The 23,784-nt window shown below is 33.8% G+C and overlaps 1 protein-coding gene across 2 annotated transcripts in view; it reads right to left on the reverse strand.

The window, feature by feature from the left end:
• Positions 1–218: 218 nt before the first annotated feature.
• Positions 219–23,784, reverse strand: part of TMEM168 (transmembrane protein 168) — a 31,869-nt gene continuing 8,303 nt past the window's right edge. For both annotated transcript variants that reach the window (XM_043589297.1, XM_043589298.1), the window contains exons 3-5: positions 11,963–12,105; positions 9,132–9,406; positions 219–3,360 (exon numbers count right to left, since the gene is read on the reverse strand). In XM_043589297.1, the coding sequence (XP_043445232.1) occupies positions 2,813–3,360; positions 9,132–9,406; positions 11,963–12,105 (966 nt within the window). In that variant the 3' untranslated portion in view covers positions 219–2,812. The remainder of the gene's footprint in view (positions 3,361–9,131; positions 9,407–11,962; positions 12,106–23,784) is intronic.

Consider the following 23,784-nt stretch of genomic DNA (forward strand, 5'->3'; position numbering starts at 1 on the left):
TTTTCTTCTGGCATAATGTTAACTGTCACATTACCTGTGGAAAGGTAATGTAGAACATTACTTTGGAGGAGCCTAAGCTCTAAATGTGAAAGAATACATATAAAAAGGCAGTACCCAAAACAGCAAATATATTTAGACCAAAATTTACAAACAAAATGTATAGTTACAAATAGATTCTAATGAAGATTTTACTTTAAAAAAATCTACCCACTAACGCATTAAATATATAAATGCATTTTAATCAGCAATGCAATTTTTAATAGACTTATGAAAACAATGGCCATAAAAATGGTCTTCTGTACAATTTTGTATTTATTAAGAGCAAGATAGAAAGCTATGCAAAGATAAATCCAAATATCTCAGAGAAGAGTTTAGTCAGAGCAAACTGAAAATTTTTTAATGAAATAATAGCATAACTGAAAATTATAGGAAGAGGAAGAACAGTATACACTCTTTTAAAAGACATTTTTTAGGGGATAGTGCTTTTGTGGTTTTAGCAATGTATCATATAAGGAGACAAACTGAGTCATTGTTAGGTTGATAAACATCTCCATGTTAACTGTTTTTTAGTGGGATGGTATGGTTTTGCTCTAAAATAATTCCTACCACTCCAAGTAACTTCTTCATAAACATATGGTATATAAAATGAAAGCCATAAGAAAATTGGCTTTATTAATTGTCAGATCTAGTTTTTCATCTTTGGGTTAAAGTAACCAATCAATTTATCCCTCCTATAAATACTTTCTCCATACTGTCAGTTACTTTGATGTTCTAAAATGTTGGCTTTCATTTAGGATGTTACCTCTTGTCATTTTATAGTTTTTTGTTTGAGGAGAAGAATTCATCAAAGTGGATATTCTGTAACTTTGTGCTTAACAAATTGGGTCAACTCACATTTCTAGCTCAGAACTTTTTTGGTCACAGAGAATTATCTATCAAAATATTATCTTTGTGTCTGTAAAGTCATCTGTAGGCTACCTGTTGAATCTGATTTTTAGTACCATCTTGAGATTATGTTATAAAGAATGCAGAATATACACCTTTATATCTGGCTTTCTCAGAGTGAAGAGACAGGCTTTAATTAAAGTTAATTTGCTTAATATTGGCCTGGAAATTTAAAAGATTTTATTTAACATTAATTTAATTGTTTTGTAACTATAAGCTCATAATTTTAACTCGTGTCTTTTCTGCTGTACTATTTCATTTGGATAATGTTGATACAAATATATAACCAAATATTGGAAAACTTCAAATCAACCTGCTACCAACCATGAACTCTAATATATGGGTATTTTTTATGACTATCACTTTTGATATATTAAAATTATTCAGTAACTGTTTTTGCACATTACATGAAAAATTAATTTTTAATATTTTATTGAAAGCATTAGGAAAGTCTTATTTTAAACACAGCAATAATCGGACTGTAACAATGCTGCATAGATAGTGGTATACGAGTTCCCTGACACTAAGTGACTTCTACCTAACAAAAACTTCAATTTTCAAGTCACCAGGTAGAAAATGGTAGAGGCATTATTTCCCCTCTCTGAGGCTGGAAAAATGGCTTCAATGGTGAGAAGTCACACTACTTAAAACAACAAAGATTAGATTATCCCCTAATTTAATTCCACTCCCCCCCTTGTTATTTCTCAGATATGAAAATTTAGAATGTAAGAATTTTTGGAAGGGAATAGGAGGTAAATTACCTCTTAGGGGATACCCTGATCAGTGCCTGCTTTAATCAGACAAAACACTGAATTAAGTTTTAAAAATTACGACCACACCATTATGCACAACAAAAATTGCCAACATGAACACTTTTTTTTAACATAATACATTACATGTATACAAGAAAAAAAATGATCTGTTTCCAATCTTTTGACTTTCAGTAGAAAAAAATGTCATCACTAATGGAAGATTTGAAAAATAATTTTTCATGACATAGCATTAACTCCACAGAGATCAGAATCATTTCTGAAGAATGAAAATAGCCTAAATCGGTGAGAAACTGCTAAATTTCTTTTAAATGTTTACTTTTTGAAAGGGAAGACAATTTATTTGGAAGATATTTGTAGCTGGAAACATTGTTCATTAAAACACTGTTACCCTGAGAAAAACTCTTAAAATTGCCAGTGCTTTCGGAGCCCCCACGGTAGTGCAGGAAGGAGCAATTTGTAGGCATCTAGCTTCTTACAGTTACCTACATGAAGAATGTTTTGATCTTAAACAGTGATCTGGGCTTCACTGCTAAACTGGTAAGAGGCCACAAGCAAGACATCTGAATGTGGTAGACTCTAAGTACATTTGTGCACTCGTTTCTTCCTTTATTCTTTTTTAAGAGCTTGTAATTCTTAAATGGTCTTGGACCCAGGCCTACTGTTCACAAAAAAATAATCTTTTGTAAGCAAATTGAAAGTTTTCTTATAATAGGAAACAAACTGGTCTACATTCTCTAACCTATGCCTAGAAAATAAGGCATTAGTAATTCTTCACTGGCCACTGCAGAGCATCGACAAGTGTTTTCTTTCTGATCGGAGGCATATGCAAACATTCCTCAAAGTGCATTGTTATTTTTAACATCTCTTATGCATGTACACAGCATCAGCATTTATGACTCCTTACATACTTTAGGATAAAATGCTTATTCCCAACATCTTACATACACCATAATTACTTGAGAAAAGACAAAGTGAAACAAGCTACAGAAGTAGCAAGATATTTTTCACAAATAAAAAAATAATATACAAAAAATGGCAAGTTAGTGATGACCGGTAGTATGAACTCTCAGTAATATTCCACTTTGGGTTCCAGATTAAGATTTGACAAGTTTGAAGCCTTGTCCTGTGTCCAGCACAGTAGGAAGAAACCAACTCATTTTTAATCTTTTCAAACACCGAAAACAAGTTTTGCAGATCCAGAACAGGTTCAGACCACACAACCAGTTGGCCAAATGCACCAGTGGATACGTGATGCGAGGGAAGTGTAACATCCAGTGCTTGGCCACGTCACTGCCCGTTGGCAGGTGCAGAGTGTAGTCACTCCACCGTTTTGACACACCATACACCGCTTTCACAGTGCGTCCCTTTTCGGTCCAGCAGATGTTATTACTGGGGTTGCAGTTATATTCTACCCAGTCTTTTGTGAAGTCGCCCAGCTGTGGTGGGTCAGCTTCTTCAATATCGATGGTCTTTGTCATCTCGGCTCCTTGCACTGCAATGTACTGATCGTTGATTTTTCTCACTTCTTTCACCCAAGGGGTTGGATTCTCACTGTCTAACACGATAATAAGGCGAGAACAGAAGGAACCGTTCTTTTCTCTCCACCATTCTAAAAGTGTGTCCAGGCGCAGTATGTCTCCACCTGTGAACAAAAGAAATTTCAACAGAATAATAATTTCTGAAGGCTCCTCTTGGTATATTTTTTTTAAGTTCTTGAAATTAAATATGTAGGCAAAAAAAAAATAGATGGAACTTCCTTTTAAAGTATCTTTTAGAGGAGTTTTTCTTTTTTTTTAAAAAAAAGAAGTTTTACCTTTCAACTTCAGTTAAAAAAAATCCTTATTACATTAAAAGAAGGGATATAATTAAGAAAATTGTTTTCTAAGGTTCAATTTAGTGAAAAAATTAAAATTTAGTGATAAAATTAATATTTAGTGATAAGAATTAAAAGCTAATCTTCTACATCAGGGGCAGCAAATTATGGCTCCTGGGCGAATCCAGTATGCCACCTGTGTGTGTATGGCCTGAGAGCTAAGAACTGATTTTACATTTTTACATGGTTAAAAATCAAAAGACAAAAGTTTGTGACAGTGCAAATCATAGGAGACTTAAATTTCATATTATTATTTCCATAAATAACATTCATTTACATTCTGTCTATGGCTGCTTTTGCTCTATAATGCCTGAGCTGAGCAGTTACAATAGGGACCTTGGGACCTACTAAGCCAAAAACACCTGGCCCTTTACAGAAAAAGTCTGCCGACCCTTGTTCTACATCACTGATAAATTAATGTTACCTTGCTGCGTATGTAGGCACCTACCTAAGGAAAAAGAAACGCTTTTCCTACCTGTACCAAGAGTGTGTTTAGAATGGATTTTTAAATTCATTTTATACCTGAAAAGCAACACAGGATTTAAATATATATATGTACATACCCAGAAAGGTCTAAGCAAATTTGCCTTATAGCTAGTAGTTTTTACATTTGGTTCATTATACACAGGTTTTTTTGTTAATTTTGATTTTTAGATAGATTGCTCTAAAACACTATCTATCTTGACTATTTAATTTTTGGCATCTTCTTAAAGTTTTGTGCCCTAGGCAATTGCCATCCTCACTCACCCTACTCCTGGCTCTGTCTCAATGGTACATTAATATTAATACAATCATTCAAATTCCAGCAATTTATCCTAAGGAAAGGGCAGAAAGGGGGACAAAAATTACTTATAAAGATCCTCCTCCCACTGCTAAGACAGTCTAAAATCTGAAACAACCAGGGGAATGGAAATAAAGTCTGAGGGAGTTTTATAATAAAATGGTATTTATAGAAACATTTTAATAATGAGAAAATATGATACTAGGAGAAAAAGCATGACATGGAAGTCTATCTACAAAAATAGCTGCAGTGGTTATTGCTGGGTGTTTGGATTTTAGGTGGTTTTTGTTACACTTTCCTGTATTTTCCACAATTTTCACATTAAGTATATGTCACTTTTATGATTAGAAAAAAATGTTAACATGGTATAATTTACTAGCACAAGTTCCAACAACCTCAGATACGTATTTCTACCTAGAGCAACCATCCTCTTTGCTAAACTAACAAAACGACAACACTGGAGAGAGCGGGAATCCTTTAGAATTTGGACTCCATGAGTAATATGACCTCTGAAGCCAGGGCATAACAAATTCTTTATGTAACATTAATACTCTTCTTTTCAGCCTGCTGTATCTTAGACTTCTGACAATGAAAAAGCTGTTTCATGAATTGATATCCTACTCCTGCTTATCATTTCAGAGGCACTATTTCAATATATGCCCTCCACATATTACTAATGTGTTATTTCACAGAGAGCTCCAGAAGAGACCTTTTATTATATGGTGAAATACTAACTTTTCATTATTGCCAGTTCTATTCAATTTCTCTAGAGATCAGGGAATGATACAGATTACAAGAGCTATTATAAAAATTCCATCTGCCACAAAACATCATTGTCTAACTTGCCTTCTACAACTATTTCAATAAATATTCTAAAATGCACATTCTACACTAATTCTCTTATATACATGCTCTTTAGATATCAATAAGAGATTTAAAGGAGCATTAAAGCCTTTTCAATGAATATTTCTCTTCTCCTGTTTTGTTTTTGCTCTACTCTCTCCTGTAAATAGGATCTATGTTGCATTTGGCTTTTGGCCCAGATGCAAAGTACTTACATTTATCTCAGCTAACAACCATCTAATGCAGTTAAAGTAATTGAGACTGTTTTTTTTTTTTTTTAATTTTTTTTCAACGTTTATTTGTTTTTGGGACAGAGAGAGACAGAGCATGAACGGGGGAGGGGCAGAGAGAGAGGGAGACACAGAATCGGAAACAGGCTCCAGGCTCTGAGCCATCAGCTCAGAGCCCGACGCGGGGCTCGAACTCATGGACCACGAGATCGTGACCTGGCTGAAGTCGGACGCTTAACCGACTGCGCCACCCAGGTGCCCCGAGACTGTTTTTTTAAAGACTTTGTTTATCTGTGATAAACTGCTTTATAGATTACCTACTTTTTTTTTCCATTTATTTCTCTCTGGTCATTATATTAATTGTTTTTTACCCTCAAACAAAGAGGGAAAAATATCAGGTTCATATTATGAAACCCCATAAATGTAAGAAGACTACATATTCTAAGAAGCACTTTGAGTAAAGGTATGTGATATAAGGGCAAACACAAATTTTCTTTTTCAGAATGGTATTTAGTTCTGGACCTGCTCTTAACTTGCTAACTCAGGTAAAATCCAGTCATGATGTTTCCTATTTTACAGGTTTTTAGAAAGACAACTATTAATAAATTCTCAGGGCTTAAAGTTCTTTGTCACGTGGGTTGGAATGGATTAAAGCATTTTCCTCAGAGCAGGGGTGCTCAGTACTATTTTTGAGTACTATCTGCTTCTGAGGGCTATGTCTCTGGCAGCCCAGGGCAGGAACTGACTGAAAAGAAGGCTCTGCCTCTGCTCCTGGTTCGACTTGGTTACCTATGGGCTTGGTGCCTCAAGCTGAGAGAGTATAAAGTTGCCGAATTAGGGATGAACCTACACCTACCCCTCTTGGAGAAGGCAAAGCCATCTCAAATGGTGCTTTCTCCATTGTGCTTTTCCACTTTTTACAATAATGTCTCCAACAAAGAAAGTTACACATACAAGAATACATCTTGGCTAAGAAAGGAATTCTATAATGGTTAACTTACTGGTGACATAATTTAAAAAATATTATAAAGATACCATTCCAGAATGTAACTGCTAGACATTTAACTAAAATAAAGCCATACCATAGAGTTTTTAAGTCTTCATAAATTATTGCTAACTCATAATGAATTTAAGAACACTGATGACTATGTTAGTTATCTTGATGTCTATAATTTTTTCTATGAAAAGAAAAAGCTGATATAAATAGTAAACTGAACACCTAGAATTTATTTCTAAAGCCATCTTTTAAAAGATACTTGAGGGGCACCTGGGTGGTTTAGTCAGTTGAAATACGACTTTAGCTCAAGTCATGATCTCGTGGTCCATGAGTTCAAGCCCCACGTCAGGCTCTGTGCTGACAGCTCAGGGCCTGGAGCCTGCTTTGGGTTCTGTACCTCCCTCTCTCTCTGCCCCTCCCCCACGACTGCTCTGTCTCTGTCTCTCTCTCTCAAAAATAAACATCAAAAAAAATTAAAAAATAAAAGATACTTGAAATACATTTTAAAAGATTTAAGAGGAAAAATAGAAACTTTCTGAAAAATGTTTTTAGTAATAAATCCTTCATGTACACATACAAGCTTACTTTTAATATTACTTTCTTAAAATACTTAAAAATAACTAAGGATACATGCATGACCACCAAAATTATGCCTTTTTCCTCATTTGATTTGGGAAGAGTTTATTATTATAAGCCTTGCAATAAGTTTTCAATAATCAATCTGTAGTTTTAACTCTGAAATTCTATTTCTGTCAAGATTTTTGAATTGAATAGAACTTTTTCTCCTGTGCTCTAAGGAAAAGTACACAGAATGCTATACTTTCCCTAGAATTAAAATAGTCATAAAGGTTAAAAAGGGGTTTTCTACATTGAGTTCTAAAAAGTTAAAAGGTCAAGTAAAATACTGCACAAACTATATTCAACTAACTTTGATGCTGACTACCCTCTTCTACAGTATTTCAAAAATGGATGAACGATGCTAACAAAAATACGTACTTAACCAAAACATGCAATTTCTCTACCTTAATGGTTTTTGTCTCTGGCAGCACATGGTACAATAGGGAAAAACATATTTTATGGGCAAAGCAGGTCTGGATTTGAATCATAGTGCCTTCACTTACCAGTTGTATGACCAGAGATAGGTAACAACTTTAAGCTTTCATTTTATTCTTTGAAAAACGAAGTGACAGAGGTGACAGTACTTACCTCAAAGTATTTCAAGTAAAGATTAAATCTAACGTATATCAAGTACCAAGCATAGTAACTGTGCTTCAAATGTGCCCAATAAATTTTGCCTTTACTCCTAGACAGCCATTAAGTTATTAAATATTTACTTGTAAAACTAAAAATTACAACAATACTTTTATGATAAAACCCTGGTTATAAATCTGGCATGAAATTAGTAAGACCATGATGGTTTAAAATCAGCTCTATTTTAAACCTTGAGTTTGTTCCCTTTCTTCTGGAGTTGTGTTGGGAGCTCTGCCTTTGTCCTTCCACAATACTTGTTTATGTAAGTCCTGCATCTGAACATCAGTTTCTACTTATGTTAGGTCTATTTTACTACTTTATTTAAAAAAAAATTTTTTTTACTGTTTATTTGTTTTTGAGAGAGTGAGAGAGAGAGAGAGAACAGGGGAGGAGCAGAGAGAGAGAGGGAGACACAGAAGCCAAAGCAGGCTCCAGGTTCCAAGCTGTCAGCACAGAGCCCAACGCAGGGCTCGAACCCACGAGCAGTGAGATCATGACCTGACCTGAAGTTGGACACCCAACCAACTGAGCCACCCAGGCGCCCCACTATTTTACTATTTGTACATGTTCTTAGTATAAAACATCTATAATATTTATGAGAAAAAGCAGGATATAATTAAGTTCTAGAAGAACTATTTCTAACATAAAATAAGAAAATTACTCTTTTTCATGATTGATTCAATGATTTCATCCATCTATCAGTTACTTAAGGATCCCTAGTACATGCAAGGATCTGTGCTAGGTGCAAATAATTCATAAAACAAAGCCCATGACTTACATGGTCTCTAATCTAGTTAGAAAGCCCAATGAACAAATTTACATATAAAATAGATCTCATTTTACCCTTGGCAGGGAAATTTAGGATTACTCCCTCATTTTACAGATGTCAAAACTGAAACTGAGGGGAGTTAGGTAACTTGTCAAAAATAACACTGTTGTGGCAAAATCAGGGCCAGAACCAAGGTCTCCTGACCTAAGTGCTACTCCCACCATATCACCTAGCCTGTTATTTAAAATCCTGGTGAGCTTTCTAACATAAACAAAACTGGATGTGTGCAGAACTAACATTTAAAGACTTAGAAATCAGCTTCCATAACATTTAAAGACTTAGAACTACTAGTCAAGTTAATCAGCTTCTGAAAAATGTAACTGTATTTAATAATTCTGAAAATACGTTAAAGGGAAACTGACAATAAGTCTCAGATTAAGCAGATCTTTTTTCTTCTAATCAATACAAGACATAATTCTCAAAACCTCTATAGAGATTATTAATATTATGCTAAACAGGTATGCTAAAGAAAAAAAAAGTCCTATGTATACTTAGTAAACTGTAAGTAGAAAATGAAGAATTTTGGAAATTTAATGTTTGAGTGTGAAGGGTATATTTCCACAAATAGGTCTATCTTCCTAAAAGTGAAATTGCCAGAGGTGCATTTACCTGCAAGAGCCCACTCTCCTGTGCTGTGGGTATGCCCACTGTAATACAAAACATATGTATCATGTCTAGGTCCATCCACAGTCCGAAGTTCAAGGAAAGCTTTCAGTTTGGAATGAAGAGTATCAAAGGACAGTCCACTTGTGGAATAGTCACATCCATAGGTCTCAATCATATGATATGCAAAAAATCTTTGGATAGCATTGAGCATGCCAGTAGACCTCAAATTTAACTCCTGTACATGTTCTGGTGGAAGAAGTGTTGGCTGACCATCAGGACTGAAGGAAAAAAGAAAAAAAAAAAAAAGATGATTTTGGTGTTTAAAGAATGTTCATTCTATATTACATTCTTATTCTTCATTTATAATTAAGAATCGTAATAGTTGCTGATAACTAAACAGCACGATTTTTAAAAATCATCTTTTCTAAAGTTCCTACAGTGCTAAGAATTAAGCTTGAACATCAAAGGCTAGTTTCTAAAAGTTACATTTTTAACGATTAAAATAATCACCAAACTGAAAGCTAGGAAAAGATATCCAAATGTTGATAGTACTTTCTTTGTTCTATACTCATATCCTTTTCCCAAATGACTGATAATTGAATAAGACTTTCTAAAAGCAAGATTATATTGATTTTACCCTGTGTTTTAAGAATACCCACATGGGAACTATAACGAAATAACTTTTTTCCTTGAGAAAAAAATTTTAACAAAGTAAGGAAGCAATATGTTTTTTATTTCTATATTGAAAAAAGACACAGTCTTTATAAAATGCATTCAAGTTCTACTAACTTAAGGAACATGAATGACAGAAGAAATTATCTGTTAGTAAATGGCATTTTAAAACAATTATTAAAATTTCGGTCCATTGCCTTATACTACTGAACACTAACTAAAGACAGATCTGATCCTAGAACAAACATAAAATGGTACTCTAGTAAAGAGGATAAACCAAGTCTTAAGGCTACAAGAATCAAAATAATATCAATATTGAAGTGGAAAAAAAAATCATCACTCCCATCCAGAAAAGGAATTTAAGTAATTTTGAAAACTTTACATTTTGCTGCAGGTATTATCAGTAATATTCAAATAACACTAGTTTTCATTAAAATAATAAGGCATTTTGTTCTTATTTTGTATTTGTAACACTTAGCAATCAAAAAGTAAAAGAATAAGCAACACATTAACAAAAATTAGAATAAAAATCTGTGCAAATTACTACTTCCACATATTCTCTCTGCTGAGCTGTCACTTCTTTATGGGACCCTTTTAAATCTATTTCTTTTACTTCTCAAAGAATTTGCAATTTTTTTTAAACATTTATTTATTTTTGAGACAGAGAGAGACAGAGCATGAGCGGGGGAGGGGCAGAGAGAGAGGGAGACACAGAATCCGAAGCAGGCTCCAGGCTCTGAGCTGTCAGCACAGAGCCTGACGTGGGGCTCAAACTCACAGACCGTGAGATCATGACCTGAGCCGAAGTCGGAAGCTCGACCAACTGAGCCACCCAGGCGCCCCAAGAATTTGCAATTTTATAAAGCCTTTAACATGGAGGAAAATGTTTACTACAAATAGTCTATTTTTGGTTTTTATGTCAAATATTTGAAATCAATTTTTTATTTCAAATCTTCCCCCTACCCCACCCTAAAGGCCACCATGGAAAGTATGAAGAATACTTGGTGGTCAAAACACATCAACAGCAAAGAGGGGTGCCTGGTTAAGAATCTGACTCTTGATATGGGCGCAGGTAATGATCTCACTGGTTTGTGAGATTGAGCTCCAGGTCAGGCTCTGTGCTGACAGCACAGGACCTGCTTGGGATTCTCTCCCGCTCTCTCTACCCATCCCCTCCTTGCACACACACTCACACACTCTCTCTCTCAAAACAAATAAATAACATTAAAAAAAAAAAAGCAAAGAACTATTTTTTTCTATTTCCAAGGTACTTAACTATGAAAAATATTTTAATGTGGCAATTTTTACAGATTAAACCAATTTGCTACACATTTAGGGACAAGAATTATGTTTGGAATAAAACTACAATCAAGTATGTTTAAAAAATTTTTTTAATGCTTACTTATTTTTGAGAGAGAAAGAGAGAGAGTGTGTGCATGCACTGAAGGGACAGACACAGAGGGAGACACAGAATCCAAAGCAGGCTCCACACTCAGAGCTGTCAGCACAGAGCCTGGCGTGGGGATTGAACTCACAGATCATGAGATCATGACTTGAGCCAAAATCAGACGCTCAACTGACTGAGCCACTGAGGCACCCCTCAAACAAGTATGTTTAACTTCATTGCCAATTTCCTGAATTCCTGGTATTTGTATGCCAGTTTCCAATGGGCATACTGTTTCTGCATTCATATTCTCATTAGCTCTTCATAGCATTCCGCTAAGATGGGAAGAATAGGTATTACTGTTTGCATTTTAGATAAGGACACTGAAGTTCAGAGAAGTTGTGATTTGCCTAGGGTAACACAGAACTAGAATTTAGGGCTCTCAGGTCCAGTATACATTCTATTAAATTTCACCATGTTGTTTCACAGGACATTTTCCTAAACAAGAAAGGGTAGGACCTTTTCTTAGAACAATCATATCTTCTCATTTTTAGCTCAAATATAAGCTAATCACATTTATAAAAAAATTTTTTTAACTGGACCCTGAAGATTATATCATTACCCAGAATAAATACAAGTTTTTAAACATTTGGGGTAAATTAAAAAGAACTGCAAGAGTATTACGTTTTGAAAATATTACACATTTGAAAAAATGAGCTATCACATTTTATATTCATATTCATACAAATATTAGGAAAATTATACTAGATTACTATACCTGCAGAAGTTGGTAGGAATCACAATAGCATATCCGACAGATGTTCCTCCTAAACAGTTACCTAATTCATGGAAGAGTCCATGAGCCATGGATTCCAATGGTAAAACTATCAGAAACATGCTCAGGAAGATTCCATTTGTTGTCTAAAAGAAATTTAAAACAGCATGTTTATACAGTGTGTGACTGCACTTATGTGTGTGCATATGTACATATATTTATATACGTGCATATTTATATATTTTCCCTATTTCCAAAAAAGATTAAAAGAACAATCAATAGCCTAAAAACAGTTAGAAGTTGAAGCAGAGAAGTATATATGGATGAGCAATGAAACCTAAATTAATCTTGAAGCTTCCTGGAAGTTGTGGCAAAGCAAATATGGCACATCATATTTTTTTAATTTGTCAGGTAATATCCCACCCAAACTAAAAAAGAGAACACAAATGTAACCTCCTTGATATGACACAAAAAGCCAGAAAACAAATCCCTTCCTGTTAAAAACCACATGCTCTTAACCACTTTTCAAATAACACACTCAAGCATTGGTGGTAGTGCTGAGCATAGCTGCCTTTCAAATAATATACTCCATTACTTTATCAGAAAAGTTACTTTAGAAAGGGCTTGTTTTTCCTGTGAAAAGTCCAAAATTAAGAGAGTAAAATCTTACAGAAAACTTAAGATTCTAAAGCTATCAAAATGAACCCCATTCTTATATTTAAACTTTTTAAGTTTTCCTTTTAAAAGCTCTAGACTGTAAATACAAAACTGTAAAAGAGTGTAATATATATTAAAAATATATTCATATATATTACATGCTATAAATATGCATATACATAATATGTCATATATAAAGGGTATTTAAGCATCCTAAAAGCCGAAGAGATAAAGGCAGGCAGTAAGAAATATTAAAAAGAGGAGGCAAGATTGGGTAGTCACTGATATAAAAAATAAACAAATAAATAAAGGACCCATTTAAGTGAAAAGAAAATGGAAGGATGACAGTCACTCAGTCCTGATCTACAGCTTTACAACACTGATATTATTCCACATTCTTTCTATGTTGCTGCTGGACATATTATATACGGTTCTGTGCTTCTGTGCATGAACACACATTTTTCTAATGCTAACAGATGACTGATTCCATCAGAATTTTAATAAAAAATAGGTGATTCCCATAATCGAAAAACAGATATAATACCCTATTTTTGGTACAATAAAATATAGTACATGCTCAATTTAGAAACATTAGAAAACACAAATAAGTAAAAGGATAAGTGATTAAAATCATTGCAAGTACTGTCCTCTACACATGCTTTTTAAAATATTATCGGACTTCACACAATATATATATTCATTTTTTTTACCAAAGTAGGATAATGTTCTGTAAACTTTCTAATATATTGTAAGCCTATTAATAAATTCTACATCATGTGTAAAGAAGAAATGGCATTACTATCATATGTATAAAATTTTAATTAGCTGAATCCCTATTGCTAGATTCCTTTTAATTTTCTATTGTAATAAAACCAGAATAAGTATTCAGTTCTCTGATTATTATTTTAAATCCCTTTGATAATTTAAGTTTCATCTTCGGTGAAGTGTTAACTATTTTGCACCTTTTTCCATGGCACTGCCTTTTTATTATTTACAGCTTTGTTTTGCTCTCAGTATGTTTTAGTTAAGACTTTTTTGGGATATATGGCAAATGCCTTCCTCCTCCCCTTAATGCTGTTTTTTGCTTAGCATGTTTTTAATTGTAATGTCATTTTGTGTAAGTTAAATCTTTCTCCACCCAAAGGTCAAGAAGATTATTTTACATTACCCTTTAAAGGCTTTATTATCTTGACCTTTGCATTTTTTGGCCTCTAATCCAAATGTAATTGATTTTTGTTTGATTATAATCAACTTCACTTTTTTCTAACTGTACACTGAATTACTCAAAAAATCTCAACCATTTCACATTATTCTACAGTGATGTTTCTATCATAAATCAAGTATTCTGGGATTTGTTTTTGTACTCTTTTCTGTTCCACTGGTCTTTTTGTCCTTTCAAAATTTTTGAAATATTTCCTTTGGCCTTTGTTTCCTCCTTTCTTTTGGGACTCTAATAAAAGAGACCTTCTCATTGTATTCTTTTTTGAGACTTACTCTTCTGTGTGTTCCCTATTTTTCTTTTGTGCTCCTTCTTGCATAGCTTCTTCTGAAATATATCTTTGAATTCACTAATGCTCACTTCAGCTTTATCTAACGTTAGTCTTGCGCAATGAATTAATTTCAGGTATTTTTAGGATTCTAAAACTTGCTATTTTTAAGTCTGCCTTGTCACTATTTTATAGTTTCCAACTTCCTACCATTATGTACTATCTTTGCTTTTTCCAGCTTTGTAAATATGATGGTTTTCTGTGTTTGGAGAATTCCATGATCACAAGACTTTTTGGTCATCTGTCTGTTGGTCCTGCTGTTTCTTGCTCTTGATACCATGTGTGTGTGTCCCTGGTTATATTTATGAGAAGAACACTGTATGCAAAAATACACACACACATATAATTATAGGACTAATTTCAGGCCTAGAATAATCCACTTTTTCCAAGAGGATTTTTGTTGGTTCCTTCCAGGGAGCTGGGGCTATTACAACTACGTATCTTAATCCAGATTGGACCACTTAATCCAGGTCCCATCACTAACAGAACACAAGGTCAGGATACAAATTCATGAGTACCCTGTAATGTACACAGCTTCACACTTTTCCTTCAGTGTGTCATCTTAAAATGGGAGGTAATTTACCTGAGACCCCACCTCTGAAGTTCTAGACTGACTTGCTCCTCTTGATGGAAATAGAAGTGCAGTTCAGATTTAAACTTTCCTCCACTAACATGTCCACAGGGCCCAGTGTTGAGTATTACTATCCCAGAAGGTATGACGTGTATTTTCATTTATTCAAGTCTTCTTTCAAAGCCTTCATTGGAGTTTTCTATTTCTTTGTAAAAATGTCATAAGTTTCTTTTAAATCTATTTCTAGGCATTTTATGTTTATTGTTCTTTTTTTAAGCCTATTTATCAATTTAGAGGGAGAGCATTTATGAACAAGGGGGAGAGGCAGAGAGAGGCAGAGAGAATCCCAAGCAGGCTCTATGCTGTCAGTGCAGAGCCCCACATGGGGCTTGAACCCACAAACTGCGAGATAATGACCTGAGCCAAAACCAAGAGTCAGATGCTTACCCAACTGAGCCACTGAGGCACCACATGTTTGTTCTATGAGTGGAATGATTTCTATTGCATTTTCTGATTACTGACTTCTGGGATATTGATTGTTTTTTTATATTTACATGTTATTATTTGCTACCTGAATAGTATTAAACATATATATTCTCACTATACACCATTTATTTCTTCTTATAGTACCTATATTATACAATTCCAAGAGAATTTACATAGTTTTTATACTGGCTAGGTTAATGATAATTCTATCAACAAAGTCAACCTTTTATGAGAGAGTTTACGATGTTAAAGATGCAGTACAATTCTCACAACTATTACTACAGCATTTTCACCTGATTTTTCAGTTTGCTCTTCAGTTTGCCAGGTAGTCATCTTATCTACAAATACTAATAATTTCATTTCTTTCTTATTTTCCAAACATTTACTGCATATGTTGCTCCAGTATAACAAAAAATCTTTTGTGTACAGGGGTTTAATTGATCAAAGGATTACTTCTACATTTTGTCAGCCATTCATATAAAATAATTATTAAATAACATGACCAATATATGACAACTTTATTATTTCTACCTTTAACTTTATGTAACTTGTACTTTTCTGATCAAGATGGTAATATAAGAAACTAATTCACTATGTTACCATTTATAGCAAGGGTCATAAACACCTTCAGGATTATGTGAAGCAGCTGTGATAAATAATGGTAAAGATTCTAAAGGAAAGTGCATTGCTGCCTAAAGGCATACATTTTCTTTTTTTTAGAGGCATTTAAAAAATTTATTGAAATATAATTGACTTACAGTGTTATATTAGTTTCAGGTGTACAACACAGTGGTTTGACAATTCTATACATTACTCAGTGCTCACCAGAGTAAGTGTAGTCACCATCTATCACCATACATTTTCACAATATTATTTATATTCTCCATGCTATACTTTTCATCTCTGTGACTTATTTTATAACTGGAAGTTTGTACCTTTTAATCCCTTTCATCCAGTTTGCCCATACCCCCACCATTCACTTGCCCTGTGGCAACTACCAATTTTTTCTCTATATTTAAGAGTCTTGTAGTTTTGTTGATTTGTTTAGATTCCACATGTAAGTGAAATCATACGGTATTTGTCTCACTTATTTAATGCACATATTAAAAGATGTTCTGGCTTGGGGCACCTGGGTGGCTCAGTCAGTTGCCTGACTTGAGCTCAGGTCATGATCTCATGGGTCATGGGTTTGAGCACCACTTCCAGCTTTGTGCTGGCAATACAGAGCCTGCTTTAGATTCTGTCTGTCTCTCTCTCGCTTTAGATTCTGTCTGTCTCTCTCTCTCTGCTTCTTCCCCACTAGTTTTCTCTCAAAAATAAACATTAAAAAAAATCTTAAAAAAAAAAAAATGTTCTGGCCAAATAAAACTGGTCTACTCAAAATTCTTGCAGGTATGTTGATTTATTTATTTTACTATACAGACATAATTAAAGGATTTAAAAAAGAGAATTACAAAAAAAAATCACCCTCTTAAAAAAAATTTCCTATACATTTTTCCTAAAATCAGGATAGATTTTAGAAGGATGAGAAGTTCAGGTGTGTAAGCAGCCTTTTTGTACTAAGTTACTAGGAAACTTCAGGACATACAGAAATACATATTGAAGATAATTCATAAATAAGGAATTTGATATTCTAGAGTTGGGAACTAAACTTTGACACTGCAAATTGTAAGAGAATGTTATACCATCAAAAAATGTTAACTTGGGACACCTGGGTGGCTCTGCTGGTTAAGCTCTTAAGTCCAACTCTTGATTTTGGCTTAGGTCATGATGTCATGGTTCCTGAGATAGGGCCCCATGTCAGGCTTAAGATTCTCTCTCTCCCTCTCCCTTTCCCCCTCCCTGGCTTGCAGGAGCTCTCTCTCTCTAAAAAAAAAAAAAAAAAAAAATTGTTCAATTCTCATTTTGTTTAATCAAAACATTTTTCTTTAGTTAAGGCTACTTATTAACTTGCTATCTCCGCATCTTTCCTATTTCCTACAGTAAAAGAATGGAAATTTCCATTTCCAAAAGCTGGCCCAGAAATATTTAAGTTTGGCCTTATTTATCAAATCTTGTCAAGGGTAGAGACTACCCTTTGTTTAAATATTCATGTGTAGACAATACCAATGGTTATCACTGACTTCTTTTGAATTACCTTAAAGAATTTTATAAATCTAAGATTTTTATTGTGAAATGAAAATATAGTTTTACCGTTAGAAAAAAGCATTGCATTGAACAGTTTATAATTTAACAATGGACTACAGTAATGATAAACTTCAATTGCCAGTCTGTGTATACCTCAAATAGGAAGCCTTATTAAATAATTTAAAATTCCAATTAAAATGTTAACTGATAGTGATGTTATTCAACAGTCTCATGTCAGTTATACAACACTGATAACATTTAATATAATAGAACTAAATAAGCAGATATTTAGAGGTTTACTGATCACAGATGGTTTGCATACAACAGATGATCTGTTTTTATAATCTTAGAAAACTGGTAATTTTATACTGTCATTAATTTTTAAAAGTCAAATTTAACAAAAAAATCATTAAACATTTTTATTAGGTTATTTTGAGTAAGCAAGCTTAGAAAAAAAAAGTATTAAATATACTATCAAGATAACATACACAAATAAAAGTGAGCAGTTTGGCAACACAAAAATATTAGCAGTCTTCACAGATGGCAAATATGTCCAAGGGGAGAAAAAATATATTTAGGATGTTTTAGCCACTTGCCATTTTCAGAAAGCTTCAATTTTACTGGCATGGAAACGTTTACAGCTTCAACCTAAAAGGCATTTGTGACTCTTGGTATATTCTTATATTTTAAACAACTCCCTGTAATAAATATGATCAACTTACCCAATGAAAACTTTTAAGTGTAGGTACTTTTCTGGCTTTGTTTCTCCAAATCACCCTATGGACACTATCAAACTATAGGACATGATTCAAATTTTAAAGCAGATAGAATCTGAACATACTAGCAGACCAATAAACTGTAAGTAATATCCTCTGTATAAAAGTAGTAACTAGCTATTCTCTATTCAGCTAGGCTTTCAAGTCATGGTCAAAATATTCAACCATTTCATATCATAAAATTTCTCAGATAATAGGAACCAAATATCTTTATGCAATATACAGATATCAATGTTGGAATTTCATTTTTAAAAATATGGCATTTACATAAGAGATAAAATTAACGTTTAGAGGTATTTTTGTAGCAGCCACATTAAGTAAACCAGATTTAGTAAACAGTATACATGGAAATCTAAGGAAAATGGAATTCCAACTAAGAAACACTATATTAATGGAGGTATTATGCCTTTTAATGTGACAAACCCATATTTAAGAAATAATAGGCAACCTCCAAAAATGTGTTCAGTACAGGAAATTTTAAGAACATTAGGAAAGCTACTTCACAGTTTTAAAGTCAAGTGATTTCTTTATACAGAGGCAATAGGGTCTAGTGGAAAGGGCTCAAGCTTTGGAGTTAGTTAGACTTTGGTTCAATCCTAGCTCAGCCATGTACCATCTGTGTGTACGTGAACAAATTAATTAACCTTTGAGTTTCAATCTATAAAAGGGGACTAATATTTATTTTGTGAGCTTATACTACAGATCAGAAATATGTGAAATATGGCTAGTACAATAAATGATAGCTGTAATTTGCAGTGAAGCATTTTCAAATTGAAATGAAGTCATTATGAGCACGCCAACAGAAATCTCAAAGACGATTATTTTTTCATCTAAATGACTATTGCTGATAGGAGATATTGATGTAGAGTTAAAGTTCTATAAATGCATTAGAAATCTTATGTTTTTTCTTGAGTATCTCAAAATAGAAACAGCAAAAATAGACATTTTTTTTCACTACCACCCTAATAAAGGTGAAGCAACAGTGGTATGGGAATCAAACTCAGTCTACTGAATCTTATTTTTCCCATGGGCAAAATAAAGAGATTAAATAATCTCTATGCTCATTTCCAACTCTAAAAATATATGGAACTAAGTAAAGTGGTTAAGAGCTGTGAAGGCAGATTGCCTGGATTCATACCAGCTCTGCAGCCTTGAGGAAGTTTCCTAACCTCTCAATCATGCTTATCTATGAAATGGGAATCATAACGGTACCTATCTCAGAGTGTCATGAGAATTAAATGAACACACAAAGTACACAGAATGGTGTAGAGCACATAGAAAACAGTTAATAAATGGTAAGTCTTATTATTAAAATGGAAAACATTCTCTCTGGTCATTAAAATTTTTAAAGATTTTTCAAAGCTGGAATATCATCCAGGGGAAAGATGAAATACTTTGTTTTTACTTCAAGAAAAACAAAATTAGGACCATTGTTGGTGTTTTAGAAAAAAAAAAAAGTACTCCTGCTTCACAATGTTCTGGCAGAAATGATGAAACATCAAATTAAAAGAATGCTTTCTAGCTAAAAAGAATTTGTGCCCCCCCCCCACCCTTTGCCATCTAGACGAAAATAGCTCAAAACTTTAGGAAGAGAAATGAAACAAAACAAAAAATTATGAAACATGTGCACTTCTAGTTTTGGCAGAAGATTTGAAAACTCCCTGCTCCCCAAGCCAAGTGAAGTAATATGGCTGATCCTGCCATCTTGCTAGAAATGAAACTGCTACATCTGTGGATTTCATCCCTTCCTTAAATGCAGGGCTGATCTTGTTCCATCTGTCATACCCAGTGACTGCCATTGTTTCTCCTATAGAGAAATCAACTATGATTATGGTTTTTCTGATTTGAGTCAAAAGGCTTCTACAAAAAGTTGCTTCAAACTCCCATGGAATCTGCAAATGACAATGGTTGGCAAGGAAAGGCACATAAAATCTCATGTGAATGATAATGAGAGAGAATCTCTAAACATAAGAGTGAGCCATGGGGTATACTTCCTTGGGTATCTGGATGTTTTCTTCCCCTTTTATCCTTATGTGAATTATCACAATTTCTGAAAAGCCTATAGCTGAGCAATAATACTAGCACCAAATGTTGTGGTACTGTGTAAGTCTGTCTTATTGACTTATTTTTTTAAAAAAAAAGGATAAAAGAGGAAAGTAAATAGCACATTCAATGAACATAATACAAATTGCAGGAAACATCAGCTGTAATGTTCCATTTTAAAGTTAGAATGAGATTATGAATAGAACACAACAGAAGTTAATGGTAAAATTCCAGATTTTTAATGTAAATGACGTAGAATGATACTACTGACTCATTCTGACAATGTTATTAAACTCAGTAAAACTAAGGAAAAACAAAAAACCAAGCTACCCATGTAGGATTAGCTAAGATTCTATTCAAGTGAGGTCAAAGATTTCTTAGACATGACATCAAAAGATTCTTAAAAGAAAAAACTGATAAAATGGACTGTGGCAAAATTTAGAACTTCTGCTCTTCAGAAAACATGTTAAAAGATAAGCCGCACACAGGGAGAAATATTTGCAAGTCATATATATGATAATGGACTTCTATCTAGAATAGATAAAGAATTCTCAGAACTTACTTTTAAAACAAGCAATCCACAATTTTTAAAGCTGCCAAGACATGTTAACAGGTACTTCACCAAAGAAGACATAGTATAGTAAGCAAGCACAAGAAAGATACTTAACATCAACAGTTACTGGGGTAACTGAAAATAAAACCACAATGAATTACCACCACACACCTATTAGAATGGTTAAAAAAAAAAAACGGACAGACAATACCAAGCACCGGTTATTATGTGGAGCAACTGGAATTCCTATATACTGCGGGTGAGAATGCAAAATGGTACAGCTGCTGTGAAAACATTTTGATAATTTATTAAACATAATCCATGTTTATTTTATTTTTTAAAATATTTATTTTTGAGAGCCTGCACGCATGTGTGCGTGAGCAGGGGAGGGGCAGAGAGAGGGGGGACATAGGATCTGAGGCTGGCTCTGCACTGACAGCAGAGAGCCCGATGCGGGGCTCAAAATCATGAACTGTGAAATCATGATCTGAGCTGACCAAAATCAAGAGTCAGATGCTCAACCGACCAAGCCACCATAGCACCCCCATTATTCACATTTATGACATGACCCAGCAATCCCACACCAAGTAAAATAAAAATTTAGTTTAACAAAAAACCCTATGAATGTTTACAGCAACCTTTATATTAACCAAAAACTAATTTCAACATCACTCAAGTGAGTAATGAATAAACTGTGAGATACCAATATAATGGAATACTGCTGCAATACAAAGGAATAAATATAATACAATACAAAGGAATAAATATAAACAACATAGATGAATCTATATGAATTATGCCAAGTGAAAGGAGCTAAATTCAAACAGCTATATACTGTATGATTTCATCATATGACATTCTGTGAAAGGAAAGTGTCTAAGGAGAGCAAACAGATCAGTGGTTGTCAACTCCTGGGGGTTGAGAAAGGGACAGACTACAAAGGGGCAGAAGGGAATTTTGGGGGGTAACTGAACTCCTCTATATTTTGACTGTGGTAGTGGTGGTCACACAACTATATGTATTGGTCAAAACTGCAGAATTATACACTAAAAAAGATGAATAATACTCTATGCAAATTTTTCCTTAACAGAAAAATTTTTATATTATAGCTAAGTAAAAGTAACAGAACCCAAAACTAACATGCAAAAAAGCTTAAAATAAGAAAGTGGCCAAGCCCATTTTTGGAAATTAGGGTCCAAGCTACAACTGTACTCCCCTAGGAAGCTAAATCTCATGTTTTTGTTTGTTTGGTTTTACTCCTCTAGTAGTAAAATAACCATAGATTTGACTCCTAAAAAATATGCTTTAAAAAATAAACCTACTAGAAACTGTTTTATAAATTCCAAATGCTCCTAGGTCATTAACTCAATAAACCCCATCATCCTACATTTTCATCTGCTCCCTTTATTCCTTCAATATCTTTTTAACATTTTTAGACTATCCACCACATCAGAACACTATTCAACTCTACATCTCATCAACTTATTTCAAGATCTCTTTAAATTTTACTTCTCAACAAGATCTTAGGAGAAAATCGCTGTGCTAAAGGGAAGACTATCATCTTAGTCCAGGTGCTTATCTTTTGCTCCTAGCTACCCTTGATTTCAAGCTACCTCTACTTTCACTGATCCTATCTTTGGCTGACCAATCTCCTCAAAAGGTTTCTTCCTTTTTTTTTTTTTTTTCCTGCTACACTGGGTCTGCCCCCACCCAATCAATGGAACTATTTTTTCAGTGGAAATCCACTAAAGGATATGAAAAAATGGGTTTATATTATATTGTTACAAAGCTATCAGTATCAGTATCATTTAAGAATGTTAAACATAGGTCAATTTTTAAAAAATAATTAAAATCTAAAGAATTTGATATAGGACTTAAAATTTACTTGGATTAACAATGATGTTATGCCAAAAGCGGTCCTGGCCTTATAAAACTCAAATTTTTTGCCTTTCACTATATAATTTTCTGATGCTTTCATCAATCAAAAGGGTTAGAACTTCTATAAATCCAGTGGAGTGTTCCTAAATTGTTTCACACAGAGGTTTATAGGTATGGTTGGGGGTACCTCTTAATGAAGGGTAGAGGCAAGATTTTCACAGTCAAGTAAGTGTGGAAATGTTTCTCTTTCTTCTAACACTTTTTCTCTGAGTATACTCATTAACATCTCACAGAACACTGGACAGAGCAAAGTTTGGGAAATCTATACACAAAATACTAAATTAAAATTAAGTTTAAAAAATTTAACTGCATCAAAGACACAATGCCTACATCATAGGCAGCAGTGACCAAATAGTAATCAATTGGGGAATGCAGACAAAACTCAGGTAGATGCATGTTGCTCTTAAATAGCTAAATTAATACCTTGTTACTCAATGGGTATACTTTTGATCAGGAGTTTCTGCATCACCTTTAATTTTTTCAAGCTCTTTCCCAAAATCAATTTCAATCTTCAGAATTTTAACAATATCCCCACATGATTTCAATGCACGTTAAAGGCTGAGAAGCACTGGCCTACAACAGGAGTTGGCAAACTTTCTGTAAAGAGCCAGAGAGTTAAAATTTTAGGTTTTATGAGCTATGAGGTCTGTATTGTAACTATTCAACTAGGCTGTTTATTATAATGATAAAAAGGTCTATAAAGAAGATACAGTAATTAAAGATGAATATAGATACCTTAGAACAGAATCCCAAAATACATAAAGAAATGACAGAATTGAACGGATAAACCCACAGTTTGGCAATTATACCGAGGATTTTCAATATCCCTTTCTCAATACTGATGGAATCAGACAAAAAATCAACAAAGATGTAGATACAGAATAACAACCAGCTTAACCTAGCTGGTATTTATAGAACCCTCTACCCAATAACAGCAGAATACTCATTCTTTTTAAGTGAACATGGTGTTTTCTCCAGAATCAAACACATGCCAGGTCACAAATTACATGTTCCCAATTATCACATGTAATTAAATTAGAAATTAATAACCAAGAAACGTGGGAAATCCCTCAGATATCGCCATATCAGACAACCAATTTTTAAATAACCCAAAGGTCGAAGAGTAA

Source organism: Prionailurus bengalensis, chromosome A2 (assembly GCF_016509475.1).
Source record: "Prionailurus bengalensis isolate Pbe53 chromosome A2, Fcat_Pben_1.1_paternal_pri, whole genome shotgun sequence".
Taxonomy (NCBI): Eukaryota; Metazoa; Chordata; class Mammalia; order Carnivora; family Felidae; genus Prionailurus; species Prionailurus bengalensis.